The sequence below is a fragment of the Gavialis gangeticus genome, unplaced genomic scaffold, assembly GCF_001723915.1.
Source record: "Gavialis gangeticus isolate Ggan-Ray unplaced genomic scaffold, GavGan_comp1, whole genome shotgun sequence".
NCBI lineage: Eukaryota > Metazoa > Chordata > Crocodylia > Gavialidae > Gavialis > Gavialis gangeticus.
The window spans coordinates 5,142,428-5,155,225 of record NW_017729020.1 but is presented as its reverse complement, the minus strand read 5'-3'; the positions used below and the strand labels follow the sequence as shown (position 1 = coordinate 5,155,225).

General features: G+C 49.6%; 1 protein-coding gene and 1 long non-coding RNA gene across 2 annotated transcripts in view; both read left to right on the top strand.

Annotated features, from left to right (window-relative positions):
• The window catches only part of DGUOK (deoxyguanosine kinase), a gene marked incomplete at its 5' end in the record, with an annotated part of 14,300 nt that extends 7,537 nt beyond the window's left edge, over positions 1 to 6,763 (top strand). Inside the window, 3 exons of the mRNA XM_019514303.1 lie at positions 1,797 to 1,912; positions 3,063 to 3,162; positions 4,792 to 6,763. Coding sequence (XP_019369848.1) covers positions 1,797 to 1,912; positions 3,063 to 3,162; positions 4,792 to 4,818 — 243 coding nt within the window. The remainder of the gene's footprint in view (positions 1 to 1,796; positions 1,913 to 3,062; positions 3,163 to 4,791) is intronic.
• Positions 6,764 to 6,825: 62 nt separating this feature from the next.
• Positions 6,826 to 11,724, top strand: LOC109295506. The gene is made up of 2 exons (XR_002096758.1): positions 6,826 to 10,848; positions 11,295 to 11,724. It is a non-coding gene; the product is annotated as an uncharacterized LOC109295506 (long non-coding RNA).
• Positions 11,725 to 12,798: the final 1,074 nt, after the last annotated feature.

Here is a 12,798-nt window from a genome sequence, read left to right as displayed (position 1 = left end):
CTCCTTTCATAGTTTCATAGTTGGTAGGGTTGGAAGGGACCTGCACAGACCATCAAGTCCAACCCCCTGCCATGGGCAGGAAAGAGTACTGGGGTCAAACAACCCCAGCAAGGTGATTATCTAGCCTCTTTTTGAAGACCCTCCAGGTAGGAGCAAGCACCACTTCCCTTGGAAGTAGGTTCCAGATCCTAGCCGCCCTGACAGTGAAGTAGCGCCTCCTGATATCTAGCCCGAACCTACTCTCTGTCAACTTGTGGCTGTTATTCCTTGTTACTCCCAGTAGTGCTCGGGGGAACAGGGACTCTCCTGTTCCCTGCTGGTCCCCCTTAGTAAGTTTATAGACGGTCACCAGATCCCCTCTCAGCCTTCTCTTTTTCATAACAAGACTGGATATGTCCTGTTTGAGTGTGAGAGATTAGCACCTGGGGCTTTCATTTTGTTGGGGATCTCTAGAGATCCTCTGATCCTAATCAACATGGGCCACTTGCTCTGCTGTCCATTCTTCAGACAGGGCCAGCGCTTCCTGTTTTAACCCCGTGTTGGCAACCGATAGATTTCCAGAGTCGGGTAACGGTGGGTGGAGCATGGTGCTTGTGTGGAGAACCATCAGGGCATCTTTCTTTAGCACTGGAACCTTCCAAAATGTGGTTTTTATCTGCTTCCATGATTCTGGTCATACTTGGTCCCTCACTTGACCCTCTTTCTCCTTATGGAGCAGACTTGGGAAGTGGTGGAAAAAAGGCAGTTTGAATGCAGCTATTAACGCATAGACAAGAAGGAGCCACCTCTGAAAGGTTCCAGGAATACAAGGCAAACCATAGATGTATGGGGCTGTGCCTCAGGAGGTCACATTTGTCCAGCCCCCTTCCAGGCAGGGTCAGCAGGACCATCCCAGCCATGTGTTTGTGCAACGTACACTTAAAAACCTCTAGGGAGGCTTTGGTGCTCCAAGGACTTATCTGCAAGGTGAAATGGCCTGTGGTGACTGATGCCTGTCCCACACCCAGCCTGACTCTGGTGCCTGCACCTGTTCACAAGAACAGAAGAACTGCCATTTCCTAGGTCAGACTGTAGGTCCATCTTGCTCAGTCTCCTGTGTTGCATGGTGGCAGAGAGGGGATGCTGGAAAGGAGAGTTGCCTGGGTTTGATCAGGGCTTTTTCCACTGTTCCTCTCTCACTTGCAGCCTCCAGCATTTATGGTCTAGGAAGTTGTGATTAAGAGGCCATGCTCCACACTCCCATGCTCAATAGTTACTGATGCCCCTTTCCTCCAAGAATGTGTCTGGTCCCTTTGTGAATCTGGCTAAATTCTCCACTTCCATCACATCTGGGTGCAACAAGGTTTACCCTTGAATGACCCACTGGGTGAAAAAGGACTGCCTCATGGTCATTTTAAACTTACTACCTACTAGTTCTTGTACCATGAAAGACAGTAAATAATAAATCCCCTTTGACTTCACCATTTACTATTATGTAAGCCCTTATCCTGCTTCCCACCCCCCATCTCTTTTCTAACCTGAACAGGCCTGGCCTCTTAGTCTCTCCTCATCTGAAAGCCCCTCCATGGCACTGATTAGTAGAGAGTAAAGAGGCCCTGTGACTTCTGACTTGTTTGTGTGGCTGTCTCCCCTCAGAGCAGCTGCATCTCCTGCTTCCCTGCTGCCTCTCAGCTGTTACTGCTGCCTGCACTACCGTCTAGGCCTCCTCCTCTGTGGCTCATGCCAAACAGCCCTCTACTAAATTCAGTGGGGCTTACATAAGGCGATCAGGCTAACAGACCTGCCTCTCTCTCCAGAAATGTCTGGAAAGGCTTCGCCGAAGGGCAAGGGCTGAGGAGAAGGACATCAAGCTGGAGTATCTGGAGCAGCTTCACGCCCAGCACGAGAACTGGCTAGTCAACAAAAGCACAGAGTGAGTGACCGGGGAAAAGGCGGGTGGGTTCTCAGTCCCTGGCCCCTTCAGTGGCTTTAACGTATGACCTAGCTCCCAACCACACGTCTGCCCCCCTCTCCACCCTGGCCTGTTCCCCAGCTCTGGCGATCTCTCCCTGATGCCTCCAGCTCTTCACAGCCCTTCTTCACCCTTCTCTGAGGCTTCCCACTACTCCTTTGACTGTTGATCTGAATGACACAGTTCTGCGAGGATATTTCAGTAGGCTTGTCCTCATCTGGAGTTGCCTTGTGCTGTTTTTGTTGCACCCAGTCCTGAAGCTTCTGCCAGAGACCACTCAGACCCAACTCCTATCAGGGGGTTGCTGCCTTCTCCACTGACCTGGGGCCATTGCTAGGATGTGGCAAGATCCAGCTCACAGAAATAATGGGTTTTGCTGCCGAGCAGTGGTAGAACCCAGGAGTCCTGGGTCCCAGGTCTGCTGTTCCGTTAGGCCTCTTCCCATCCCAGGTAGTTGCTAGGGGACCACAAGTCCTGATGGGCCTTCGAAGACAGGGGAACCTCAGCCACTCCTTTGGAATGTAGGGGTACTCCTTGCCCTGTCATACTCCTCATCTTAGGTGTCCCTTGTCATGGCACTTTTTGTCTTGTCAGACTTGAGACACCCCTCCATAACTTTTGTGAACTGAGAGGCACCCTATTTCAAAGACTAATGTATTTATTACAGGGCTGACCTCCTTGCAGTGGGGTCAAGGGACCAGCCAGGCAGGGAGATAAGCTGCCTTAACTGCTTATCTCCTCACGCCTCATTTATCTCTTCACACCTCCTGTGGCACCCTTCAAAGGATTTCTGGGAGGATGCCTCTGGCATAAGGGTATTGTGTCAGGTAGCACTTGGAGGGCTTTGCTGGTTTGAATGATGATGAATCCAGGGGGACTGAGTCTTGCTGAGAGCACCTCAGTTCAGAGCTCTCTTGCTTTGATGGATATGAGGAAAAGTGTTGGCTCCCTGTGGCTTCACTTAATGGTTGAACTGGTATGAGAGCAGAACTCGTGCTAGAAGAAAGGTCTGATGCATCCGTCTTCTCCCTGGGCCTGTTCTACCCATGCCTCCTCCTAGATGTTTGCCAACAAGTACCATTGTTCAGAGCCCTTCTTCTGCCTTCTCCAGGGTCCACTTTGAAAACCTGAGGAATGTTCCTGTGTTGGTGCTGGATGTCAACCAGGACTTTGAGCACAACCTATCAGTTCAAGAAGAGCTTATGAGGAAGGTAGGTGATTGACACTGGCCTCTGCTTGCCCTTCCGACAAAGGGCAGGATTGCATGGGTGTGTGACAGAAGGTTCTCTTTTCCCTGGAGGGGAGATGACCAGCTGCAGCCATGTTCAGCAGTTGTTAGTGCTGGGGAGTCCTGAACACCTCTCATCCCTTTTTGCTCTGCTAAGTGTGTCACTCCTCACAGATCACAGAAGTAGTTCAGTCTGAAGGTAGATGGTGAGTGGCAGTTTCAAGGGAGCTGAGATGTACAAGCCAGTGCTAATAAGGTGAGCCCAGGAAAGAACAGTGGTCACAGGTCATGCCTCAGTTTCTCTGCTCTCAGCTCAATTGGCCAAGAGATCATTCTTTCAGAGAAATGGGTGGGAATAAGACATTTGAACCTGAAGTGTATAAAACTCCTTCACACCGAGGCAGAGTGGTGGGAGTCTGGAAGTTGCCTCAAACCATGATGACGGATTCAGAGGGCCCTGAGACTTTCCTATGCAGCAGCGAGTGAGTCTGTGTATTCTCTGCTGGATGCAGCTGCTCTTGATAATGTTGCCTGATTGCCAATATCCCAGTAAACCGGTGTATAGCTTAGAAGACTTTGCTCTGATTTCTCTTGTACTTCGGATAAAATAGAAGCCCCCGGAGTCATCCTGGGTGTAAAATACTGAACAAGTGTCCTTATAGGTGTGTTGCCCATGGCCCATGCCAAAGCTTAGTATTAAGGGGTGCGGGATGAAGATAGTTGCCAGTAGACAAGATGCATATCCAGGCACCTATTTATTTGATTATCAAGTATGAGGAGTTACTAATTAAGGAATAATTTGACCCTTGATGTCCTGGCCAAATTTGAGAACTGCCTCTTCCCTCTCAGTTCCCTCTCAATTGGATAAGGCGGTTCTCTGTTTTCTGTTCCAAACTGTGCTGCTGAATAGGTGTTGGATTTAACTGCAGAAATGCTTAATTCCCAGCACCAAATATAAAATCCTTGGGACTGAATTGTAGTGTTTCAGGCTCCTTTGGGCTGAGTGGAGCTGTAGAAAATGTGTTGATACTGCTTTCCTGATAAGTGAAACAGCTCCATTCCTTGCGCTGCCCTTTGAATTCTGCCAGGAAGTGCACAGGAGATGCCTGTTGCTTGTGTAACTTGCCACCTTGTGTTATAATCATTATAATTATCTACCCTCTTCTTCATATGTCACTATTCTTAATAAGCAAGCTATTGTGGGCCTAGGTAGTATTTATATCCACTTGTACAGTGGGGTTTGGAACTCTGAACTCTGTTGCAATGAAAATAATCTCTTCTTCCTTCTTGGTGGGTTTTAAGATTAGCTAAAGCTTCTTGCTCTCTCAATGTCTCTGATAAAATACATCTGGTGTAGAAGGCTTTGTACTACCTGGTCTGTGACTGGAGTATAGCTGTGGATCATAGGCAAGTAGGGTTGGAAGAGACTTCACAAGGTCATCCAGTCCAGTCCAGTCCAGTCCGCTGCTCAGAACAGGACTAAACCATCACAGCCAGGTGTCTACCCAGCCTGCTCTTGAACATTTCCAGGGATGGAGAGGTGTTTCAGGGATGTGGATGTGTTGCCTGGTTTCTGTGTGCTGTGATAAAAGCTGCTTTCTTTCTGTCACAGGTGAAGACTTTTATAAAGAAGCTGTGATCTGAATTGTGGCCTCCCCGCTCCAGTCCTAGCTCTGGATTTCAGCCATCTGTGATCCTGTGGACCAAACAGTGCTGCTTTCTGTCCAAGAGCAGTCAGCAAATCTGTGTCGAAGGGGGAAAAACCCATAGCTGGTGGGTTTGAATGAGTGACATCTGGATTCTGGGGTTCTCTTCCAAACCAGCATGACCTTGGCAGGGAGGGAGAAAAGTTTGTATGATTAGGAATGATTTCACAGTAACAAAACTCCCTGTGTGTGGGTACTGGGCAGGAAGAAAAGCTCTCAGAGAGTGATTGCCTTTAGGAGCCTCCCAATGGTTATGAGCCTAGAAGAATGATCCTAGAAATGATGAAGAATCCCTTTCCATGTGAGTGAGTGTTTTCAAACTCACTTCCCTTCCGTTATTAGAAGTTATCCTTTGCACTGTGTCATATACTGTGTTTGCCCAGGGGTGAAGATGGGTATGATAAAATATACAGCGTCCTGTGGACGTGCCTGGCTGTTGTTTTGTGCCTAGGCAGAGTTTACTGTTGCTTTTGCTATTTCACGCTCATTTTGAACGCAGGTACTTGGTATGTGAAAGTCAGTGGATCCCATAAGATCTTATGGCTGGTTCATCACAGCGGAAATGGGAAGTCCAGGTGAGTGTTTAGGCAGCCTCTCAAGTTTGCAACCTAATGCGCTTGCAGCCTCTTGGGCCTTGTGACCTCCAGCTCTGTTTGTGGTCAGCTGCAGTGCTCTGGCATGCATTACATCAGCTGGTTCCAGTCAGAAAGACAAGGGGGGTGGCCTGCTCTAGAGAGCTTAAGAGTGCTTAACTCTGTGTCAGGGATGACATGATGGTGAGAGCAGGAGCTGGGCTCTTTTCCAGCTGACTCACTGTGACTTCATGCAGGTCACATAACTTTTCCTGTGCTTACAGTGTCATTTGAAAGGCATTTACTCTCCAGAGTAGGTTTGACCTATATTATACCTTGCCAACTTACAGTTCCCACTTACTTTGCCTCCTTGTTTTGGCTGGCAGGGCAGACTGGCTGCCCCCAACACAGCCCATCCTCAGAGAGTTAACTTAGGAGAGCAGGATCTGTAGAGGCTAAGAAAGAGAAAATGTAGGACATGAGGCTGGATTTTGAAAGGAGTGGAAGGGAGCCAGGTGCCCACTTCTCTCTGAACCTCAGTGCAACTTGGTTGCCTCACCTGTCTTCCCTTTGGAAATCCCACCCTAAATGCACAACCCTTCCAGAGCCTTAAAATTAGCTCAGTCTCTTTGCTGAAACCAGGTCAGTGTGGGTTGATTAGGACATGTAGTCGGGCCTTACAGGAACTTGGAGCCAGAACTTGCCAGTTAGTCCCCTCCAGTCCACATGACAAAGAGATGGAGCAGTGCGAGAAACAGGCAACTTAGAAATGTCAGGGAGAAAAATGGCTTTGTTCAGACAGCAGCCAGGATCCCTCCCAAATGCACATGCATGACCTGGTAACCGGTTGTCCTAGGGACATTTGCCACATGCTGGGAGAAATCTTGGCTCCACTGACTTCAGGACACCTGAATTTCCCTCCTGTGGATGGAGCAGAGGGAGCTGTGCATTGCCTGGCTGCTTTTAAGACTTGGAGCTACTTGTAAGTGGTGTTAGGTTGTGTTGCAGCATTCAGCAGCTGCTATGACTGAGGCGCAGAAGCAAGCTAATGTGGATATGTGGGGTTTTTTATACCTGTTAGTAGAGGCTGTATTTGCTTCCAGGCTGCCTGCCTTTGTGTTCTTAGGAGGACATGCATGCACTGTTGGTAGATGTTTTTAGGGTGCCTATTTAAGAAATAGCTGCTTTTTAAAAGAATTTAATTCACTGGTTATTTTCTGAAGGAAATTCTGTGCATTGTATGTATGAAGTCAGGTTTGTATGAAGTCAGGACAAACCCTTTTGAATTAAATGACTCTTTCCCTTCTCCGTAGCTTCCATGTCTCTCTTGGCTCTTCTCCAGTGGGAGCTGGCCTCTGTTGGGTGAAGCTGTGGTAGGGAGGATGGTGTTGCAGTGAAGGCACTGCGTTTAGGACTTGGGTGACCGGGGTCCAGCTCCTGCCTCTGCCCAAGGCTCCTTGTGTGACTGGGGTTGAATCACAGAGTTGGATACTTGAGTGCTTTGTGTGCTGATTAGATCACTCACCTGTCTTCCCTTCACCTTGTTCTTGCAGAGAGCAGCCTACTCTGTCTGTGCTTTCCTTCTGAGATGCTTAGGCCTGTCGTGGTGCCAACCAGGTATATCTCCTTAGTTCTGCCCCATACACTGGCAGCAGCCCGCCAAGGGAATGATGAAGGGTTGCCAATGGATGGAGGGGGAGAGGAGACAAGTAGCAGGGGAGGCAAGAATTAAACCTAGGAAGTGGGTTGGACAAGGCAGATAAGGCTGGGGTGGTGGGGAGGAGATGGTGGCAGCTGGGCCCTGGCCTGTCATTGAGATGTTGAGACTGGGAGGCCCAGCTGCCAGCCAATGGCAGGCTGGGGAGAGCTGCTGTGAGGGCCCTTTCTGGAGACCCATCCATGGGTCCAGCAGCCCAGTACTGCCTGTAATTCGACAGTAGGTGGCACTGTGCTTCCAAGCTTCAGCTCCCATCCTGAAGTTAAAATTGAAACCCTGAGTCTATGACTTTTCCCGTGCTTTGGATGGGCTGGCCAGGGAGGGGTGGTTTCTTGGGGAAAGCCACCAGGGCTGGCTTGTTCAGCAAACAAAGAATCCCCCAGTCCCAGGTTTTTGGCTTTTTGATTCCCGTGGCTAGAGCATGGCCCTTGATGCATGTGCTTCATCACTTTCTGGGCAGAGGGAATCCTGCATCAGAAATCACCTGCTAAAGCCTGTTCTCTCTGGTCTCCCATGTGGCTTCAGCTCTCGGCTGGTAGCAGAAAGCCCAGCAGAAGTTTGCCTTGAGTTCCAACATGGCAGAGCCCTGGCTTTAATCCTCTGCCCTAGCAAACACATTCATCTTTCTTGCTACAAATAAGGCAAACTGCATGTGCTTTTCCAGGGCTGGTGAACAATTGCTTTCTTCTCGCCTGGTGGCAGCCTTTTTTGCACTGTTGCAGGGTGCTTGGTCCTCAGATTTCCAGGTGTTTTACCGGCTGGTGGTGTAGATGGGTGAACTGAGACATGAGGAGATGCTGCCATTGGTCAGTGACAGGAGGGAGTAGGGGAAGCCTGGTGTCCTGAGTTTGTTGTCTGCATTGACCACAGACAGCAGCAGTGTCTGCCTTCTGGCATGCTACCTGGGTACTGATGTGTAACTTGCTGCACCTGCCTTTTGGTTGAGCATGGTGAAACCTCTGTCTGTGGAGGTTGCCGGGAATGGATAGCAGGTACTGAGGGTTCCTGGCATTGCAACTTGGACTTGGAACCAACTTGACTCGGTCCTTGCCATGAAGATCTCTGCAAGCCGCTGTCCTCAGGAAGGCCTTGTGCTCTGAAATGTCTTGCTTATGCCTCTCCTAAGAGCTCAGCGTGGCCCTGTTCACTATCATTTCCCGTTGCCCTGAGGTTTGTGCAGCAGGCCGAGTGCACCAGCTAATGCCTCCTGCCCCAGAGCTCGCTGCAACCTTTTATAACCTTTCATGACCTTTTATGGTGGTAGAACATTGGCTGCAGCAGTCTCCCAGCTTTACCTTTGGCAGGTTCGAATGTGACATCTGGTGTTGCGTCAAGGCTCATTTCACCAAGAGGTTGGACAATGGTTTAGTCTGGGGTGGTTTGGACAGGGCTGATCCTGCATGAGACAAGATGTGACTTCTGGAGGTCCCTTTCAGCCCTGCTTGTCTATGAGTCTGATTCCAGCTTCACAGAGCTTTGGGGTGGGTGGACGCAGCTCAGCCAGCTTGTGCTGCCATCGTGGCATCGTATCTGTACGTTGCTACACTGGATCAGACCTAATACAGCATCCTGTGGCTAGTGCCAGAGGTAGCCCACCGGTCTGGTGCTGCGACTGGCTCTTCGTAATGCCATGTGCATGACACAGATCCATCAGAAGCAGGCAGCAAAGTACTTGCTGGGCTCAGCTTGGTTGTCCTTGGCAGAGCCTCCTGCCTGGAGAAGATGCAGCCACTTTACTATAGTGATGGGCTCTTCCTCTGGACTGCTGCCTGCTTAAGCATCTCCTTAATGACCACTAGCAAATGTCTGTAGCCTCTGGCTTGCTTCTCCCTAGCTGTGGGACTTGCAGTGACAATATAGAGTCCTCTGGGGCACAGATAGAGCTGCATCAGCTTGTGACCATGGATCAGAGCAGTGGGCTCAACCTCTGGTCAGACAGGACTTGGAACTGGCCATGCTGAGAATACAGATCCTCTATGCCCATCAGTGGGCTTTGTATCTCTGTGACTTCAGAGTCACCCAAAGGTACCAGCTGAGCTGGGCGGCTGCTGGCTGCTCTCTGAACCTGATCCGTTGCTCTGGTACGTTCCACTCGCTTGACTGCCAGCGGTGGGTTTGCAACTGATGTAAACCAGTGTAACAGAGAGGATCTGCAGGCAGGAGTCTGCTACATGAGTGCTTTGCAGCTGCCCTTCTCCAGGGGCTGTGTGGGATTTGGGAGCCTGCTGACAGCCAGGCTCTGCCAGGCTGGAAATCCCAGCTCAGCTAACGAGTTGCATTGCCCCAGCCTGGGCCTCTGTACAAACAGGCGGTCTCCTACCATCGGGTGTTTGTGCTGGATTGTTGCTTTCAAGTGGTTCAGAGCAGTGGGATATGGGGTGTTTCAGCTGGGCTGGCGTGGGCTCGAAGCCAAAGCGGGGGTCGGTGGTGATTATGGCCGAATGAGGGCCGTTCAGTGCCTAATGATGCCATGTCAGCTGTTATTTATGCTCTGATTGGGTGCTGGGGGGGGGACAAGGGAAGCTGGCAAGTGTGAGATGGAGGAATGATGGTAATTTGATTTTCTGCCTCATAAATCTCCACGAGCTGGGTAAACTTCAGCCTAATTCTCATCTCCTTTCCACCAATGGTAACGCTCGCAAATCCAGTCTAATGCTTCGATACTGCTGATGCCTGGTATTTCTTGCTTCAGAGCCACTTCTTTCCTAATGCTAGTTCCTGCCCCAGTGGCTCTGCTTAGGATTGCTTGGGTTTACACTGGGAAGCAGGAGTGTTTTGCTGCTTCAGTTCTCAAAGCAGAGGATCTCCTTTGCAGCCACAAGTTAACACTCAGCTCCAAATACTTCCCTCCTCATTCCACAGCAGACAGTTTGGTCCGTAACAAGAAGCTGTCTCCTTTCCTCTGCTCTGCTGTGTACAGTAGTGGTATCGGTGCCATCGGGAGTTCCTGTGCATTTGCATAACTCTTACCTAATTTAAGCAACATGGAGAGATGTGTGAATGAAACATGGGTCTCTGTGTTAGATGGCTGGGATTTGTGATAGGACCAGACTGGTGAGCAGTGGGACTCCACCTCTTACCACTGACCTAATGCTGTGGATAGATGGAGGAGAAACCCCCTGAATGACCTTTTCTCAATCAACTTGTGGTGTTGTGAGACAGAACCTTGGAAAAGCAGTTGGCTAGTACGAGGTGTTGACAGTTGGGCAGGAGAGGGCAGTGTTTTTCATAGGGAAGGAAGACCTGTGGGTGTCCTGTCCTTCTGCGCTCGTGTTCGAGTGTTCTTCCTGACTCCACACTCAGATCAGACTTGAGCCCCTGGGCCCTATGCCAAACCGCCTGCCATCAAAATTGATCCTGATGGGGGATGAAGTGGGAGAGGGTTGTAACAGACCCATGAGCTGAGAGGGGAAAGGAGTGCCCAGAAGGCAGGTGAGGGGTTAATTCTTTGATGCTCAGAAGCTCATCCTCTGCCCAGCTTTACCTGTCCTCCCCTACAGGTCCGTGGAGGCAAGCATCCAGTTTCCCGGCCATGTGAGCCAGACAGAAATGCGTCTAGTAGAGAAGTATTCAGAACGCGGAGACTGTGGAAATCACAGGCTGGGTTCTGCTCTTTATCACTGCCTCAATGACCTGTTACGGATGGATTGGAGAGAGAAAGGGGTTGTGTGGAGGTTGGTTAATTATTTCCCTGTGTGCCCTGGCCCCTTTGTACTGTCCTGGCATGGGAAAAGGACTTACCCAGGCGTTTAAAGCTGCTTTTACTCAGCCAACAAAAATGGGCTGAGTAGAATTGAGAATTCAGCCTATAATATCCCGTTGGTACAAACAGAGCATTATAATTCACACACCTATTGCAAGGATGCATGTTTGCATGACAGTTGCTTATTGTGTGCTATCCTGGGCTTAAAAATGACTGGAAGGATGCGAGTCCCGTGTCTATGCTATAACTGCTAGAATGTGGATATGATAAGGTATTTATGGTATCGCACATCCCTAACTCCCCTAGGCCTGGCTGAAAAATCTCAGCCTGGTGCTCATAGCAGCTTGGTACTTGACAAAGAAACAGGAAAGATGATACACCTCATGAATTTAACAGTGCCTCTCTTGATTCTGCTAGCCAGCTGTGATCTGGCAAGTCCTCGGAGGGAGAGAGGCAGCCAGCAGGGGATACCATAAAACAGCACTTCTGATGTGCCAGCCTCCAGATGTCTCCTCGAACAGCACATGTGGATCCAACCTGGTGGAAGGCTGATTGATCTCCATCCCAGCTGCAGTGATATAGATTGTTCAAGCAGATGCTTGGGCAAATGTGGATGCGAGGTATGGTGACTAGGTCAGAAAGGTGCTTCTCTCAACCTGTTTACTGATCCGTCATGAGAGGCAAAGCAGTGGGAGAGGACCACGTAGAGATGGACTTGGTAAGATGAGAGGACAAATGATTGTTTCCTGCATCTCTTATCTGAACTCACAGCTGTGCCTTGTCTTAGACTTTATATATCACTTCTTGCTACTGTTCCACCCTGTAGAGGCAAAATAAAAGTTAGTGGGGAGTTTGGTAATTATGTGTTAGTGGTGGGAGATTTGTTACCCAAGCCACTTGACGAGTGTGGACAAAGCACTTGGAAACCAAATCTGGGTAAGGGCTCTCTGTCCTTTTGATTGCATTAGATGGACTAGATGAGAGAGAACCATTGTTCAGAACTGTACTTCTGGGATCAACCCTGCCTTTGCTGCATGAAATAGGGGTCACAAAATGAAACTAGTAGGCAATAAGTTTAAAACTAGCACAAGGATGTTCTTTTTCACCCAGCATGGAATTCCAAGGGAAGTTGAGGTTAGGTATTAGGAAGACTTTTCTCACTAGGAGAGTAGTGAAGGACTGGCACAGGTTACCCAGAGAGGTGGTGGACTCTCCATCCTTGGAGGTTTTTAAGACCTGGCTAGACAAAGCCTTGGCTGGGATGATCTAGTTGGGGCTGGTCCTGCTTTGAGCAGGGGTTGGACTAAATGTGACTTCCTGATGTCCCTTCCAACCCTTTTCTGTGATTCTGAGTCATTGCCATGAGGCGTGGTGGAAGTTGAGACTTTAGCTAGATACAAAAAGGGGTTGGACACATTCTCGGAGGAAAGGGGCATCGGTAGCTATTAAGCACAGAGTTAGAGGTACAGCCTCTGAATTGGAGCTTCCTAGACCCTAAATGCTGGAGGCTGCGCGTTAGAGGAACAGTGGGGAAAAAAACCCTGATCGGACCCAGTCCACTTTCCCTTTCAGCATCTGCTGTGCCACTGGGACACACGATATTGGGCAGGATGGGCCTGGCAGCTCTTAGGTTCTTGCGTTGTAGAATTTAGCAATGTGAAACTGATGTGGAAGTCAGGGAGCATAGGTTCTGCTACTCCAGCCTTTGGGGCTAGTTGGACAACATATGGATGGACTGTGGCCCGAAGTATGTGACAGACTGAATGTGGGCAGACTTCTGCCCTCACCTATAGTCTGTGCAGCTCAGGAGACAGCCCTGTTCTAAGTGTTTGCAGAATCTAGGTCTTTGCTGAACGAGGATATTCCTCGATAGACTAATTTACTGCTGGGGCATGCAAACAACCCCCTGCTGCGTAAAGGG